General features: G+C 41.2%; 1 protein-coding gene across 2 annotated transcripts in view; it reads right to left on the bottom strand.

Moving 5' to 3' along the window:
- mdn1 (midasin AAA ATPase 1) overlaps positions 1-14,736 on the bottom strand; it is a 62,830-nt gene that overhangs the window by 28,979 nt on the left and 19,115 nt on the right. For both annotated transcript variants that reach the window (XM_046372388.1, XM_046372389.1), the window contains exons 25-46: positions 12,970-13,178; positions 12,194-12,340; positions 11,945-12,086; positions 11,717-11,851; positions 10,512-10,650; positions 10,081-10,213; positions 9,700-9,830; positions 8,803-8,941; positions 8,424-8,538; positions 7,544-7,804; positions 7,249-7,446; positions 5,799-6,007; positions 5,584-5,706; positions 5,248-5,445; positions 3,649-3,756; positions 3,305-3,493; positions 2,132-2,221; positions 1,766-2,029; positions 1,408-1,672; positions 1,128-1,287; positions 345-461; positions 55-263 (exon numbers count right to left, since the gene is read on the bottom strand). In XM_046372388.1, coding sequence (XP_046228344.1) covers positions 55-263; positions 345-461; positions 1,128-1,287; positions 1,408-1,672; positions 1,766-2,029; positions 2,132-2,221; positions 3,305-3,493; positions 3,649-3,756; positions 5,248-5,445; positions 5,584-5,706; positions 5,799-6,007; positions 7,249-7,446; positions 7,544-7,804; positions 8,424-8,538; positions 8,803-8,941; positions 9,700-9,830; positions 10,081-10,213; positions 10,512-10,650; positions 11,717-11,851; positions 11,945-12,086; positions 12,194-12,340; positions 12,970-13,178 — 3,681 coding nt within the window. The remainder of the gene's footprint in view (positions 1-54; positions 264-344; positions 462-1,127; positions 1,288-1,407; positions 1,673-1,765; positions 2,030-2,131; positions 2,222-3,304; positions 3,494-3,648; positions 3,757-5,247; positions 5,446-5,583; positions 5,707-5,798; positions 6,008-7,248; positions 7,447-7,543; positions 7,805-8,423; positions 8,539-8,802; positions 8,942-9,699; positions 9,831-10,080; positions 10,214-10,511; positions 10,651-11,716; positions 11,852-11,944; positions 12,087-12,193; positions 12,341-12,969; positions 13,179-14,736) is intronic.

Below are 14,736 nucleotides of genomic sequence, written 5' to 3'. Positions count from 1 at the left end.
GACTGAATGACTGACTGACAGCATATCTATTTGTGGTCATCATTCATTGCTTACCCCAGATGGCAGATTTGATGCTTTTATGTATTTCAATCAACAGGTCACAAACACAGTCCCCAGTCACCCCTGCGGTGTGAAGTAAGGTCTTCAGGTCCAGAGTGTCCCAGCAGACTCCCTCATGTTCCCCTGGGATGTATATCTCCACCCCTCGGTTCCTCATGGCTCTTGAGAGCTCACCATGTAGTGGGTCCATGGTCAGGAACAACCTGCACAGCCACACACATCAGCCGAGCATGACCCTCTTCACAAAAAAAGGGAACAAGCGCACATTTTGCTACCTGTACTACCTGAAGTTAGGATGTGGGGTGATTTTGGGAGTCTTCCCATCTATGACGCCTCGTTCGTTGATGGTGAGAGATCCACCGGGCTCCAGCAGAGCATTGAGGCGGTCCAGGACGGAGGCACTAAGCACATAACACAAGATCAGTGCAATTTCTGTGTGCTTTTCTTTGGTAAGGTTTTGCTTCACTTGTGAATGTCCTGAGATTTCTCTTCATATAAATGGACTGTTAAAGGACTGTACTTATATAGCGCCTTTCTAATCGTTGTGACCATGCAAAGCACTTTTACACTACTGTCGCATTCACCCATTCACACACTGATGGCGCAGCTGGTTCAGGACACCTCAAGCTCACGGGCACTTTGACATGCAGACTGGAGGAGCCAGGGGTTCGAACTGTTAAGCGAATGACCCGCTCTACCACCTGAGCCATAGCTGCCCGGCTCCGATAACTTGACATTTCAAAATTCTTTCTTTAACAGTGGCAGGACAGTAATTTCTTTACAGGTTCTGCAAATATGTCTAACAAGATTCAATTTCAATGGCCAAAACCAAAATTGGATACTTTCCCATACCTTGGATATCAATGTCTAAGAGTATTTTTTTCATTTCAATAAGTTCACTGTTTTAAGCGCATCTCTAAATGTTTCCAAGAGGTACGTGTCTGTATAGCTCTCGGACACAGCTCTTTGATGCCTTAGTGAGCCCGGCAATTTTTTTTCCCAAATCCCATATTGCGAATAGATCAACAAGCACACAAATGCACATAGATCACTGCACCTTTCCTCACCTGCAGAAATTAACATTGTCCATGAGCAGCCAGTCCCCAGCCTGCAGGGCCTGGACTAGCATACCGTCCAACCACTCAAAGCCTCCGTTTGTCCAGCCATCTTCCAGCTGAGCCAGACGCTCCTTCAGAAGAGTGAAATCCATCTGCAGTTTGGACATGTCTGGTGAAAAAAAAACACAAACATGTTAGAGCAGTGGAAAAACACAGATTCAAGGAAGGAAAAAAGAATTTCCTTTTGTATCAGGTAGTGTTCAGTTATCAGACAGTGCTTGGCCATTACCAGTGAACACTTTGAGTTTGGTGTTGAGTTTCTGCAGGAGGAGGATGATGACCTCTAGCTTGTTCAGTGCCTCAGAGTTGACGGTTCCCCCAGTTCTTTGCAGTCCTTCCTCCTTCAGCCAGTGGCAGAACAGACCCCAAGTCTGCAGCAGGAACTCTGTATCCTGGATGCCAACATCCAGTGACATCAGTCCCCGCCTTATGACCATGGCAACTATGTAGTCCACACTCTCCAGCACCTGTTGCCATGGCCGCATGATATCCACCTGCAATGACGGAAAGAGCGCAGAATGATGTGGTCCTCTGTTTGTGGACAAAAGAAGACTCTTTGCGAACTAAAAACCTGAGTTCCTGGTTACCTGTTCAAAACCCCCCAGCAGCTCTGTGGTGTCCATGGCGCTGTTCATGGCCATGACCCTAAGGCGGTGTCCTGTCAGTAGAGCTAGCAGTCTCACCAGGCTGGTTTTTCCACTGGCTGTGGGGCCAACCAGTATTGTCATCCAGCCCTTCTCCACACACTTCATCAGGGATTCCAGGGGCCGCAGTGCCTGATGTGTGATGGACAGTGGAGGGTCCAGGGCCACAGGAGCTCCTCCGCTGCGCTGCAGGACAGAGAAGCCCACCTATGGGGCCAATCCATGGGAGAAGAACTTGTTAACTTCATCAATGCAAATGAAAACATTTCCTGCTGAAAAGTAGGATAAGATGCTGTTAGTTTGACAAACCTGCAGATTGAGAGGAGTGATGTGGAATTCTCTAGAGCCACTGTACGGCTCATAGTCCTCGCCAAACACCTTCCTGAACACGGACAGCACCTGTGTGGGAGGAGGGGGTTCGGTGACCGCACAGTATATCTTATGTAGTTAAGTTAACAAAAACACTTTCCAAACAGTTCTGTAACAACACTAAGAAAATGAAGGGCAGCCACTGAATGCAGACAAGTGAGAGAATTAAATACACCCAAGATGTGCACAAACACTGTCAATGTCACAATGTCATGCAGAACACCAAAAGGCTTTCCTTTTTTTAAGTCCACTAATGAGAATAACATAAAATAAATAATAATATTAGACCACGGACATTATTTTTAATATGCAAATAACCAAAGATTATTCTTAAAGGAAAAAATACCCAAGTTTAAAACCTCATCAAGCACAATGTAGCAATATTAGCTCTTGTTTGGTTGGCATGAGTTACTACAACCTGATGGAGGTGGTATCTGAGAAGCTTTGAGGCTTTCCAGATCTTCAAACAGGCTGAATTGTTAAGACAACTCAAAACAAAAAATTGTCCAGCAGTCACAGTTGTTCTAACCAAAAACTTCTTAAATACCACACTTTCTAAAAACATCTTAAATAATTATGGCTGTGTAAGAATCTGGCAAGATGATACATATCAAGATATAGGGGTTGTGATCCAACATATTGTGACACGTTAAGATTTTGTTTTCGAAATTCAGGAAGACTGTCACAGCATAGAGAAAACACCATCATGTGCATAAAATCTGAGTAAGATTGTTGTCATTCTTTTAAGAAACCATAAAGTCATCACTCTCCTGTGGGACACCACAAATTAAAGATCGACTTTCAGACAGAGGTCTCCTGTAGAAACCTGTAGCTCGTCACAAATGGTGAGGTACAAAGTATTTTTTGTAGGTCACTTAGAGTCATTCCACATAACTTCTCAGAAATCACTTTACCAACATATACACACACACACACACACACACGTGTACACACGTCACAGTAACACCATAATAAACTGAACATAAAAAAAATACAAACATTACATGACCTGTTAATTAAAAGTTTAATATTTAATTTAGATTTAATCAATTGATGTGCTGATTAAGTTTCTTGAGGAACCTCAAATACAAGAAAGTTGCTTAAACAGTGTACCTGAGCCTTGTCAGCCTCCAGTCTCATCCTGTCAGCATACACCAAGGCTACATGCTGGCCTGGATTGAAAAATCCTGGTGATTGGTCATCCTGCATGAGCTGACACCACCGGAACATGTCACGCAGGTTGAACTCCCAAGGGCTCCCTCTCTGACCCCACCGGCGCTCTATACCCACCTCCACGACAAGCTGTTCAAGACAAAACAACATTCTTCAGACCCACTATGAGCTTTAAACATGTGAAAAGCTGTCTGTTGTTACACTTGATAACAAACTGTATCAGAGTCAGCTTCTACATCAGCAGACAGTCAAAGTCATACAACAGTAAGTGAAAAGAAGCCTACCTTGTTGCTGAACTCCACCATTTTAGCAATGATTTCCTTGTCAATGTTGGGGAAAACGGAGTGTCCTATGAACTCCATGTCTTTGTTCGTTAGCTGGTCCACAAAAACCTGAGAACACAAGGGGAGAAGTCACATTTTAAGAACAGGGATGAAAAAGAATCTAGACAAATCACGCGATAAGATTCTGCAGCTGGCTGCACAGAGATTTTCATTTGAGTCTAAGTTAAGGCTTCCTGAACAAGTGCACTTAAATCTTCTAGGCTTCCTCCTCATCTTTCTCTTATACTTGAGGAATCCCTTAAAGTTAGTTAAACTATTGCACAAAAGACCTTAACAACCAAAGTAATGACAAAAGGTACACTATATACAGTAGATAAAAGTACTGGGATATCTGAATCTATGCCACATTCTAAATACACAGACATTATTATGGATTTAGTCCCCTTTTTGCCACTAGAACAGCTTCCACTCTTCTGGGAGGACTAAACAAAAGTACTGGGACACCTGACAACTACACCAACAGGGACATTAATGACATCACATTCTAAATACATTGACAGCTTTGTAGCCGTAACAGCTACCACTCCCCTGGGAAGGCTTTCCACAAGATTTTGGAGTGTTTCCGTGGGAATTTGTGCCCATTCATGCAGTAGAGCATTTGTGAGGTCACACACTGATTTTGGACGAAAAGGACTGGCCTACAATCTCTGTTCCAGTTCATCCTAACATTTCATCCCCAAAGGTGTTGGATGGGGTTGAGGTCAGGGTTCTGTGTGGACCAGTCAAGTTCTTCCACACCAAACTCATCCAACCATGTCTTTATGGAGCTTTGCTTTGTGTACTGAGGCACAGTCATGCTGGAATAGAAAAGGGCCTTCCCATATTGTCCAACATGTCTTGGTATGCTGAAGCATTAAGATTTTCCTTAAACCAGAAGTAAAGGGCATAACCAACCCCTGGTAAACAGCCCTGTCTATTTTTGCTTATCTAGTGTACCTCTGAGTCTATTCTATCTTTATTTCAACATGATTGAGTTTATGTCAGCTATTTAAGGAAATGACTGCATCACAAGAAAAACATTCCTTGACTTGGAGACACAATGATTAAATAAATCATTTTTGTTTGGCTTGGTAGTTTGGTTTTCCTATCATCTTCTATAATGTACTACGAAACTGTAGAATTTTACCACTCTAAAATCTCTTTCAATGCAGAAAATACCTTCATGTTTTTCTTTAAGTAATATAATTTTCTAAACTGATTCTGCGCTCCCTTAAGCAAGTGCCTCCACTAAAGAAAGATTAAGTCTTAAGTGTCATACTGAAGGGGAAAACTTAGGCATTTTGTGAGCCCAGCTGTTCAGAGATGGGTAAAAGTAGCAATGGTACATGTGAAAAACTATAAACAACACAATCTATGAGTTCAATTAAGGCTCAGTAAGATTTTGAAGAAAATATTATTCAGAAATATTCAAAAAGCCTGTGATCTGTCACATTTCTAAAGGCAAAGTGTGACAGGTAAATCTTTATAAATCTATAAATTTATGACTAATTCATGACTAACTGTCTGTGATGTTTTGTCTGCAGCTTTTTTATGCCTTACCTGAGTGAATCTGTTGAGGAACGATTTGGGCAGTCCCTTACGCCCACCACCCTGAGTGAAGGGGTTCTGGCAGCCAAAGATTTTGGTCTTCTCGTGCTGAATCTGGAAGCTCATGCCCAGTTCAGGAATGTAGATCTCTGCTCTGTGATCAAAGCAGGCGTTCAGACCTTCCAACACTGACTGAGAGGCCAGGTTCAGCTGGCAGAATGAGGATGAGAATGAGTCAATTTAATATCACAGATTATATCATCATCTTCAGATAATTATTTAAGAAGGTTTGCCAAAAAAAAAAAACAGGACATATAAACTGGTGTGCTAATAATGTCTGAACATTACCTCATCCAGGACAACCCAGTGGCCTGCCTTCAAGGCAGTTAAAAGAGGGCCATCGCGCCATGCAAACTCTCCTCCTTTCCCTCCCTCCACAGGGAGATCTGTCCCAAACAAATCAGTGACATCCTGCCAAGAAGTGCACATCATCAACATCACAGCATTATATTGTATGAAGTTCAGTCAGAAGCACAATGAAGAGCATTCATATAAAGGCTTACCGTTTGCTCTGACAGGTTGATTCTGACCAGGTGGTTCCCAGAAGCTTTTGCCAGTGCCGCCACCAAGCTGGTTTTTCCTACACCAGGTGAGCCCTCCAGTAGCACAGGTCTCTGCAGCTTCAGCGCCCGCAGAAGTCTCTGGGCATTCATCGCTGTGGTACCTGCTGCAATGGCGTAGTCTTGAAGGTTACGGCTCTCGGTCTGGGGACCTGGGTGGACAAGTAATGAGCCATTGATGATTCAAGCACAAGAAGAGAAATTCAACTCAAGGTAAATATTAATAAGGAAATACAGAATGACCAGGGCTTTATTATCCCATGTTATAATTCAGTTCAATGCAATTCAATTTATTTATATAGGGCCAAATCACAACAGCAGTTGTCCCACGACACTTTCCAATTAGAGCAGGTCTAGATGAAACTCTTAAATTTAATTTTTTCGTTCTTTTTAAAGGCAGAAACCTCAGAGCAGACCCCAGGGGGAGAGCGAGAGAGAGAGAGAGAGAGAGAGAAAACGAGAGAGAGAGCGGGGATAGAGCATTGAGTATTGTAACAATATACTAACAATTGAAAAAATGGCAGGTGTGGGACATACACACTGTGGTATAATTTCTAAGTAAGTTGTGATGAGCTAAAGATATAGAATGCAATGCCTTATGATAGCATGAAGTAGTCATGTTATGTTCTGATTATGATTGAAAGAAAAGCAAGATACAGCTGTATTAAAAAGGTACAACTGTTTAAGGGCCTGTGAGCTACGGAAAGTAAAGTTTGTGAAACACTGTTATTGTGGTGAAACACTGTTATAGTAGTGAATAGTAGTAGAAACACTGTGTATGTAATCTCTGAAAGCCTGAAAAGAATATCTTATTGTAATCTTGAATAAAACATAAAAATTATTTAAAAAAACATTTGTACAAAGAGGCCTGGAAATAATGGTGTCTGATGCCAGCAATAACTTAGGCTAAAACTGGAAACAGGCCTGGGGAAGAGAAATATTGGTGTAATCTGTGTTTAAGAAGAAATTAAAAAATAAAGTGGAAAATCCCTGAAACAGCCAAGGGATAGACAAGCAGGTGCAAGATAAATCAAAGTGAAGCCTTTGGAATGTCCCTAACCAAAACAGGGTAAAAGATGACCGAATGGTGTAAAAATAAAGATGGTAAAGGGATGGACAACAGGCGTGGAAAGGTCCAAATCCTAAAGTATATAAGGTGAAGCCTCCAGCCATTTTATTCAGAGCCCTTTATGTGTACTCAGAGTGCATTGTGAACTGCTCTCCTTTTTTGTCAACATTAAAGACCTTGCTGCTCAGAATCCTGTCTCCTGCTGATGATTCTACTGGACTTAGAGAGATTTTTTTCTGAACAATTCTCTGAGCCCACACGACAACGCCAGTAATAGGAACACAGCATCTTTAAAACGAGTTAGGAACGTATTGAAGTCAATACCCAAGGCGATGTAGAAGGGATCAATGCCAAAGAAATCTTCTCCCCACTGGGGTTCCCGCAGCAGGCTACTGTCATAGACTCTCAGGGCGTCCAGCATCTCCTGATCCAGCTTGGTCATCTTGCTCAACCGCTGTCGCAGGAATTCCAAGCAGAGTTGTCGTGCCAGACGGGCATTGTCTGCACAGGACACTGTGGTTCCTGCAAGAAAAAGACGTCTCAGATCACAGTTCTTAAACACTCACTCTCACTTGAGGGACAAATTCTCAGTGGAACTAAAAGTATGCGCTTGGCTTACCAGAGCCAATGCCGTCTACGTAGACCAGACATGCAGCGTGAATGAAGGCGGTAACAGTGTCCAGTCTGAGGTCCCACTCTGCTTCTTCCTCATCTTCCAGGGCTCCCATGGTCATGAAGCCATCCTCATCCCTCTCACACACAGTGTTAAGGAAGTTGACCCAGGACAGGATGTCTCTGACACTTAGGATGCAGCGTCGGCCGAAGTCCTGACGCGTAAGCCACTCGATGAAATCGAGCATCAGCTCTGCAATATCACCCCCTGTGTATGAGATCAAAGAAAGATGTCAAAAACACATTCTGCATTAGGTTATTGTTTTTTGTATTTATTTAATTGGCAAGTTTGGCAATTTTATTTTTATTAATTATAATTCATTTTAATATTTTTATATGGTCTGCAGTGATTGATGAATCATGATGTAGTTAACAAGACACTCCACACATTTTAGTGCAGGAACTGCTTTGCACTTTGTAGTTCAAGTTCAATCAGCTTCAACCTTGCTTGCCATGACCTCTCAGTGTGCAGCCAACAAGACAACAATTGTCTAAATGATGTCTAATGTCTAAATGTCTAAAAATGTTTTTTTTTTCTGTGTTTTAGAGTTTCCAGACCAGTAAAACCTTAGATGGGAAAGGCGACAGCAATCAGGCAAAGCTACCAGGTTTGCGAATGTTCACATAAGGGACAACAATGGAACTTTTCTGATGGTGATGCCAGCAATCAACGAAATATTTGAAGATTTCTGAAATATTTAATGTATAATATGAAACAATTCACAAATGTTAGCTTGTGAGCTGTTTCTTAAGTTGTAATCAGGACATGTAACTGAATAACTAGTAGTAAAACCACCATTAGCGTACTCGGCCCCAAGCTAACTTACCATCAAGAGAGAGGCCTGAGCGCAGGTTGTGTTGGATAATCTGAACCAGGTCACTGCGGCTGTTGCTCTGAGGACACCAGATCTCTGTAAAACGGTTCCTGAGGGCAGGAGAGAGCTGTGCAAAAAACAGACAATCACAAAAGTCAGACCACCTACAAACAGTTCTGTTTGTTTATTCTTAAATCACATTTAGGCATCCAATAGTAAAATTCAGTAGAATCAATTACAAGAAAGTACAAAACAGTCTTTAAAAAGTCAGGATGTTGGACTTCAGAGTCTTACGAGCATTGTATCAGCCACTTTACTTTTCTGCTGCTGCTGCTAACTTCATCCAAAGCTCCACTGACAACAAAGTAGGAAAATTCTTTTTTTTCTCTACCTCCTTCTTGCCAAAGTCTCCTCCAGGGTTCATGGTGGCAACCAGACGGAAACCTGCAGCTGCTCTGATAAGCTCCACATCATCATTGTCCCCGCTACCCTTCTCTGCCAATACAAGGGACTTCTCCGTCTCTAGAACACTGACAACAAACACAACACATGGTCACAGGCTGCGGTTAGTCTATTATTTACCCGCTGAATATGCTCATAACAGATGTTTTTGCCCTAAAACTAACAGTAGCACAAAATACAAAATGTGCCATATGAAATGTCACAAGTGTAATAAAAGTGCACTTTGTAGCACTATAAAATCACAAGTGAGGTATATACAAGTCAAGAGGGGCACTAAAAGCTTGATAAGGATCAGACAAGCTAAACACAGCCACTCTGTGCTGGCGGGCTCACACCAGCCTCACTTGGCGTAAAACGAGGTTGGGCACTCATAATATAATTATAATTATACAATAATACTCCTATTACTATTACTCCACTATTACACACAGACTTATAATATCCATTTTTATGCAGATGATGCATTCTTATATACATATGGCTCGTCTTCAGTTCAAGCCATGTCGACATAACAGTCTCTATTATATGTTTTTATACATCTCTGCAGAAACTAAAACTTGAAGTTGTTCTATCTTAGAAACATCTGAGCATTTGATTGCACTCTAAAACAACTTGCATAGAATTTGTTTCTTTTATGAGAATTTTTTTTTTAATTGTTTTAATTCTTTTTATGTAAGATTCTTTAATCAGGATTTTTTTCTAATCAGGACAGATGGACCACTGTGTTATTGTGGCTTGATTGTGGAGATATCCTATACTCTCATGCTGCTTGGTGATTAAAAAAAGGTTTAAAAATCTCTGTGGATGTTCCAAAAAGTGTGTCTACCTATTGAGTCTCTCCAGGACTGAGTCGTCTGCTAGGGAGATCTCATCCATGAGAAACACACCACCCTCCTTCATGGCCAGCACCAAGGGGCCGTCATTCCACTGAAACAGCCTGCTGTCCTCACCATCAGTCTACACACACACACACACACACACACACACATACACAGTAAGGACAGGATCAAATATCATATACTCAGAATCTCCTTTCAGTTACAGTTTAGTTATAGCTTTATAGGGTTGATTTTCTTAGTGGCTCTATTCAGGCTTAATCATGGTAATCAGAGGGGTTAATGTCAGCTTCTGCCAAGTTAAAAATGCCTTAAAGTTAGATTCCTCTGACTTTTTCCCTTTGCCTACACCATCACCAACTTGTCAGTACCTGATGTGTGTGTCTGACGGGTCGCAGGCCTCCCAGGAAGTCAGACGTCTCCATGTGTAGGTGACAGTTAACTGAGAAAAACTTCTGTCCAGCCAAAGCAGCAAACAGCTGGCAGATTGTTGTCTTTCCACATCTGGTGAGGAAACAGAAAAAACAGATTAGCATGACTAAAATAACCAGGGAGTTAACAGGTAAAACACTCAGCTTAGACACTCATTCAGTTCTTTAAACTTGGTACATTAATGCAGAAAGGACAATCTGGCACAAACAGGATATAAAGAGGATATAGTGGAATATTTAATGAATTTGTCCAGTAAGCTATACAAACTGTATATCAACTTTCTGTCAAGGAACTTTGATTTCATTCTCATCAGGCTCAGCTGATGAAAATGTTGGACTTGCAGGGCCTGGCAGCGACATTTGAATCTTACCCAGTGTCTCCAACAAGCAGGACAGATTCGCCAAATCGAAGCGCCCGTCCTACCAAGACAGCCAGCCTCCTCATGCCTTGTGTCCAGACCACGTGGCGAAACTCCTCTGGGACTCCAGCGATGCTGTCAATGAATGGGCCTGCCAATCAGAGTATCAGGGCAACATGATACTGTGTTCAGCAAACAAGTTTAATGGCTCCCTTCTGTCCTTTCAGTTTCCAGCTGAATAGTACAACTGTATAATATTGTAAGTCTATAGGGTCCTCTCCACCGAAAAGAAGCATAACAGGCAGTCTTCCATTTGCAGGCTTAACAAGCTGGAAAACACTACCATTGGGTGTCATTTGGAGAAAAATATATTCATTGTTTGTGTATAACAATGCAAAGTCAAATAAGCTTTTTGAAAGAGCTTGACTAAAAATAGGACAGTAAAAGCTCACTGACAGTGTGATTTAATGTTAGTTATGTGTACTTCTGTTAAATATTGGCTCAATCAATATAACAAAATTCCAGGTGTGTCAACTTTTTGTTTTACCTTTATGATAAAACTATAGAAATATTCTGTGACAAAAAAAATAAAGCATGGTGGAACAGCAGTAGTAAAGATTCATACAAAAAGTGAACTGACTTGCTAATATACCTAATCTCAAGTTTGTTCACATCAGCTAACATTAGTAACCATGTGCTCATATTAATACCAGACCCGATAAGACTGTACTGGCAAAATCCTGAATAGTACTGAACTGAGCAAGGGAGATATGTTTTTTTTTTTATTTCATTTTAGTACTTTATAGCAACGTATCCTTCATCAACTTTAATTTACTTTAATTCTTTACTTCAAAGTCCATTGGACATTTTCAGTTTAGAGGGAGAGAAGAGATAAAAAGGAAAGAGGTAGTACGAGAGGGGGAATAGTGATTCAGGATGGGAAAGGAATACTTGGTTACTATTCGGATCTGGCTAAATTAAAATAATAGGTCATTATACATTGTCTATCTCCAAGGTGAGTCTTGTTCTGTTTTTCTGTGTAATTGCAAAGGTTAACTTATCCATATCCAAAATTTGTTCTGTTGACAGGCATGAGTTTTGGTTTCTTCAACTCAAAAGGTTCTTTACTTCAAAAATATATAGGTTTCAACATTGGACAAGAAAAGAATATATGTGTAGTTTTCTGCTTGCTAGAAGAAGTCCTATGTGACACTTACTAAACTGGCTGATGACCTGTTTCTGAGAGAACAGGTTGTCAGGGTTAACTGTTCTCTTGAAGTGCTTCTCTAGGATGGACAGGATGATGGCCTCTTCCTCTGGCTTCCTCACACGTCCTGCCAGCAGCATGTACCCTAATAAAGAAGACAACAGTTTTATCTAAAATTTCAAGGGGCCACAGGTGCTGGTTGCCAATTTAAAAAAAACCAAAACGTCTGAGGTCTCACCATCATCAGCCAAATGCTGTAGCCAGTCCTGAGAGGTCTCCGCCTGCTCCTCCAGCCTGTAGCGGTCTGCCCAGCGGAACAGATCTCTGAGAGTGATGAATCCATGTTTCCCTGCAAACACAGAGGATCCCCTGCGCAAGGACTGGAGGGGGAAAACACATTTCACAAATGCAGTTTGGATTACCCAAGGTATACATAGGTTAGATAGACAGTACTACTGTATAATAACATATAAGAGTGTACAGTTACCTGAAGGTCTTGCATGACCTTGACCAGCTTGGTGCAGTAGGATGGAGGCAGGCTGCACCTCTGGTGGAGGATGGTCTCCAGCTCACCACTGGGCAGTTCATCGAAGTGCAGCTCCACAAAGCGGTTCCGGAAAGCCCTGGAGAGCACCTGGAGATAAGTTAATAAAGATTACTCAAACTGTTAATACTTCATATTTAGTTTATACTTCAGCATACCAAGACATTTTGGACAATGCTATGCTTCCAACTTTGTGGCAACAGTTTGTTGAAGGCCCTTTTCTGTTCCAGCATGACTGTGCCCCAGTGCACAAAGCAAAGTCCATAAAGACATGGTTGTATGAGTTTGGTGTTAACAGTAGTACAGCAGGTAGTTTACAGTTTATTCAAGAGGCATATTTGCATCATTAACTTTTGTCCCAAAACTGACTGTGATCCATGCCTCTTTACTGATATTTTTATTGGAGAATTTAGTCCTCACAAAGTTGATGATCAAAATTGACATGCAGATTTATTTATGTACCTTGACTTGCAGTACTTAGTTTTAATCTTTCTTTATATTTTCTATTTACTAAAACATTAAGGGAAATTCCTGGTATGTGAAAGCCTACTTGGAAATAAACCCAATACTGTGAACAATCAAATCTCATGGCATTCTGGGCTATAGTTATCAAGCTAGCTTGACCTGACCCCAGATGCTTGACCAAAATGACTCTGAATGTAACCACACAGTAACCATGCCATAACACAAAACCCTCTCAGACCAGATAAACTGTATACCTTTCTACCACCGTAGAGACCAGGTGGATTCTGAGTCGCAAACAGCATGAATCTGGGGTGAGCCTTGATGACTTCCTGTGTCTCGGCTACAAAGAGCTCCCTGTTGTCATCGAGTAGTCTGTTGAGAGCCTCCAGGACGTCAGTTGGGGCGAGGTTCAGCTCATCTAGGATGATCCAGTAGCCCTTTCTCATGGCATCAATCAGAACTCCTGGAGCACATAGTCAAGTAAACAACATATTAATCTGGGCGGGGGCAGGGTGAAAGAGTTCAGAGGTAGCCAGGGGTCGACTGGGGAAATACTACTACAGTGTGAAGCAGGTGGTAGGTGTCTTGAGAGGGATACTTTGTGTGTCTTCGCATCCAGAATTAGGTTACCCTTTATCAGGTTTGGAATGTTTTGAATAAGACAGAAATGTAATTTCTCTTCCAAGACCTTCCAAGATTAAATCTATGTTTATACTGTATATATTTAATATCAAACAAGAATTACCAGCTGGGGGTTGTATGCCTCAGCACACAAGGGGTTAGGGGGCTTTGTGACATGGTGCAACAACTATCACCTCAAGCTCAACATCAACAAAACCAACGAGCTTGTGGTAACTACAAGGCATCAAATAGCAGCAAATAAAAAAAAAAAAGGCAGTAAACAGATTACAAAACGTGGATGTTTCACACACAAGTTCAGCCTCACAGAGGAATATGTGAGATGAACACCTTGGGAGAGTTTGCGTTAAGTGAACTCAAAGAGTTCCTGTGATATCTCATTCATAAAAACTGGGCAGGCAGATGGACAACCCAAACACACAATGCATTTGACCAGTCATCACCAGTACAAAGGCATAAAAAGGTTCCTTCTTCTTCAGCTGGTCACCCTTTTTTTTTTTAATAAATGTTGCTCAAACAATTGAAAAGAGTGCATTTGTTGGGGACTAAATCAGCAAAGTAATCAACATTTAGGACTGAGTCAAAATAAAACACACTGTGTGTTCATGGTAATGAAGGAACATGTCACACAAATATTGAAGTGGTTAAGTCCGAGCTGTCTGACTTCCACCCCCTGAGAATTTAATAAATTTTGTGAATTTCACCATGAATTTCTTCATGAGTTTCTCTACATAACAGCTTTCTCTGTTTCACTGCTCTGCCTTGGAGAAACTGGTGGAAAATATGTTTTTGGTATTGTGGGAGGAAACCGGAGTACCCAGAGAAAACCCACGCAGGCACAGGGAGAACATGCAAACTCCACATAGAAGGGCCCAGACCGGGATTCGAACCTGGAACCCTCTTGCTATGAGGTGACAGCGCTAACTGCACCACCCTGCTTTTTTGTATTTTTTCTTTATTTTTATAATTGCTATTTGTCTTCAAAAAAAAAAAACAATCAAAAAAAAAAAACATACCATGTCTATCTTTGGATTGCTAAACTGTATTTAAAAATACTATGGGCCTGCGCAGCACAACAACATGACTCAAAGACAAGTTTTTAATGAGTTTTTGGTCAACAATGGAGCTTTGTGGCACAAAGAAAGAAGATATGTCAGGTTTTGGTAAACGTAGTACTTGTTAGATATTTTCATTGCTGGATTGGCTTTGGGATTTGGTGACAATACAAAGTGAAACAACATTAGAACATGGTTATAACGTGGTAGTTATATTTGTATAACTGTAGCATATGTAGTCATACATGTGCATTATTTTACAATCTATTTTTCAGCTTCATGCCTTTTCTAGTTGTTGATATTGTCAGGATTTTATTTAAATCTCAC

The sequence above is a fragment of the Scatophagus argus genome, chromosome 19, assembly GCF_020382885.2.
Source record: "Scatophagus argus isolate fScaArg1 chromosome 19, fScaArg1.pri, whole genome shotgun sequence".
Classification (NCBI taxonomy): domain Eukaryota; kingdom Metazoa; phylum Chordata; class Actinopteri; family Scatophagidae; genus Scatophagus; species Scatophagus argus.
Note: the sequence above shows the minus strand (reverse complement) of the source record. Positions and strands in the feature narration are given on the sequence as shown.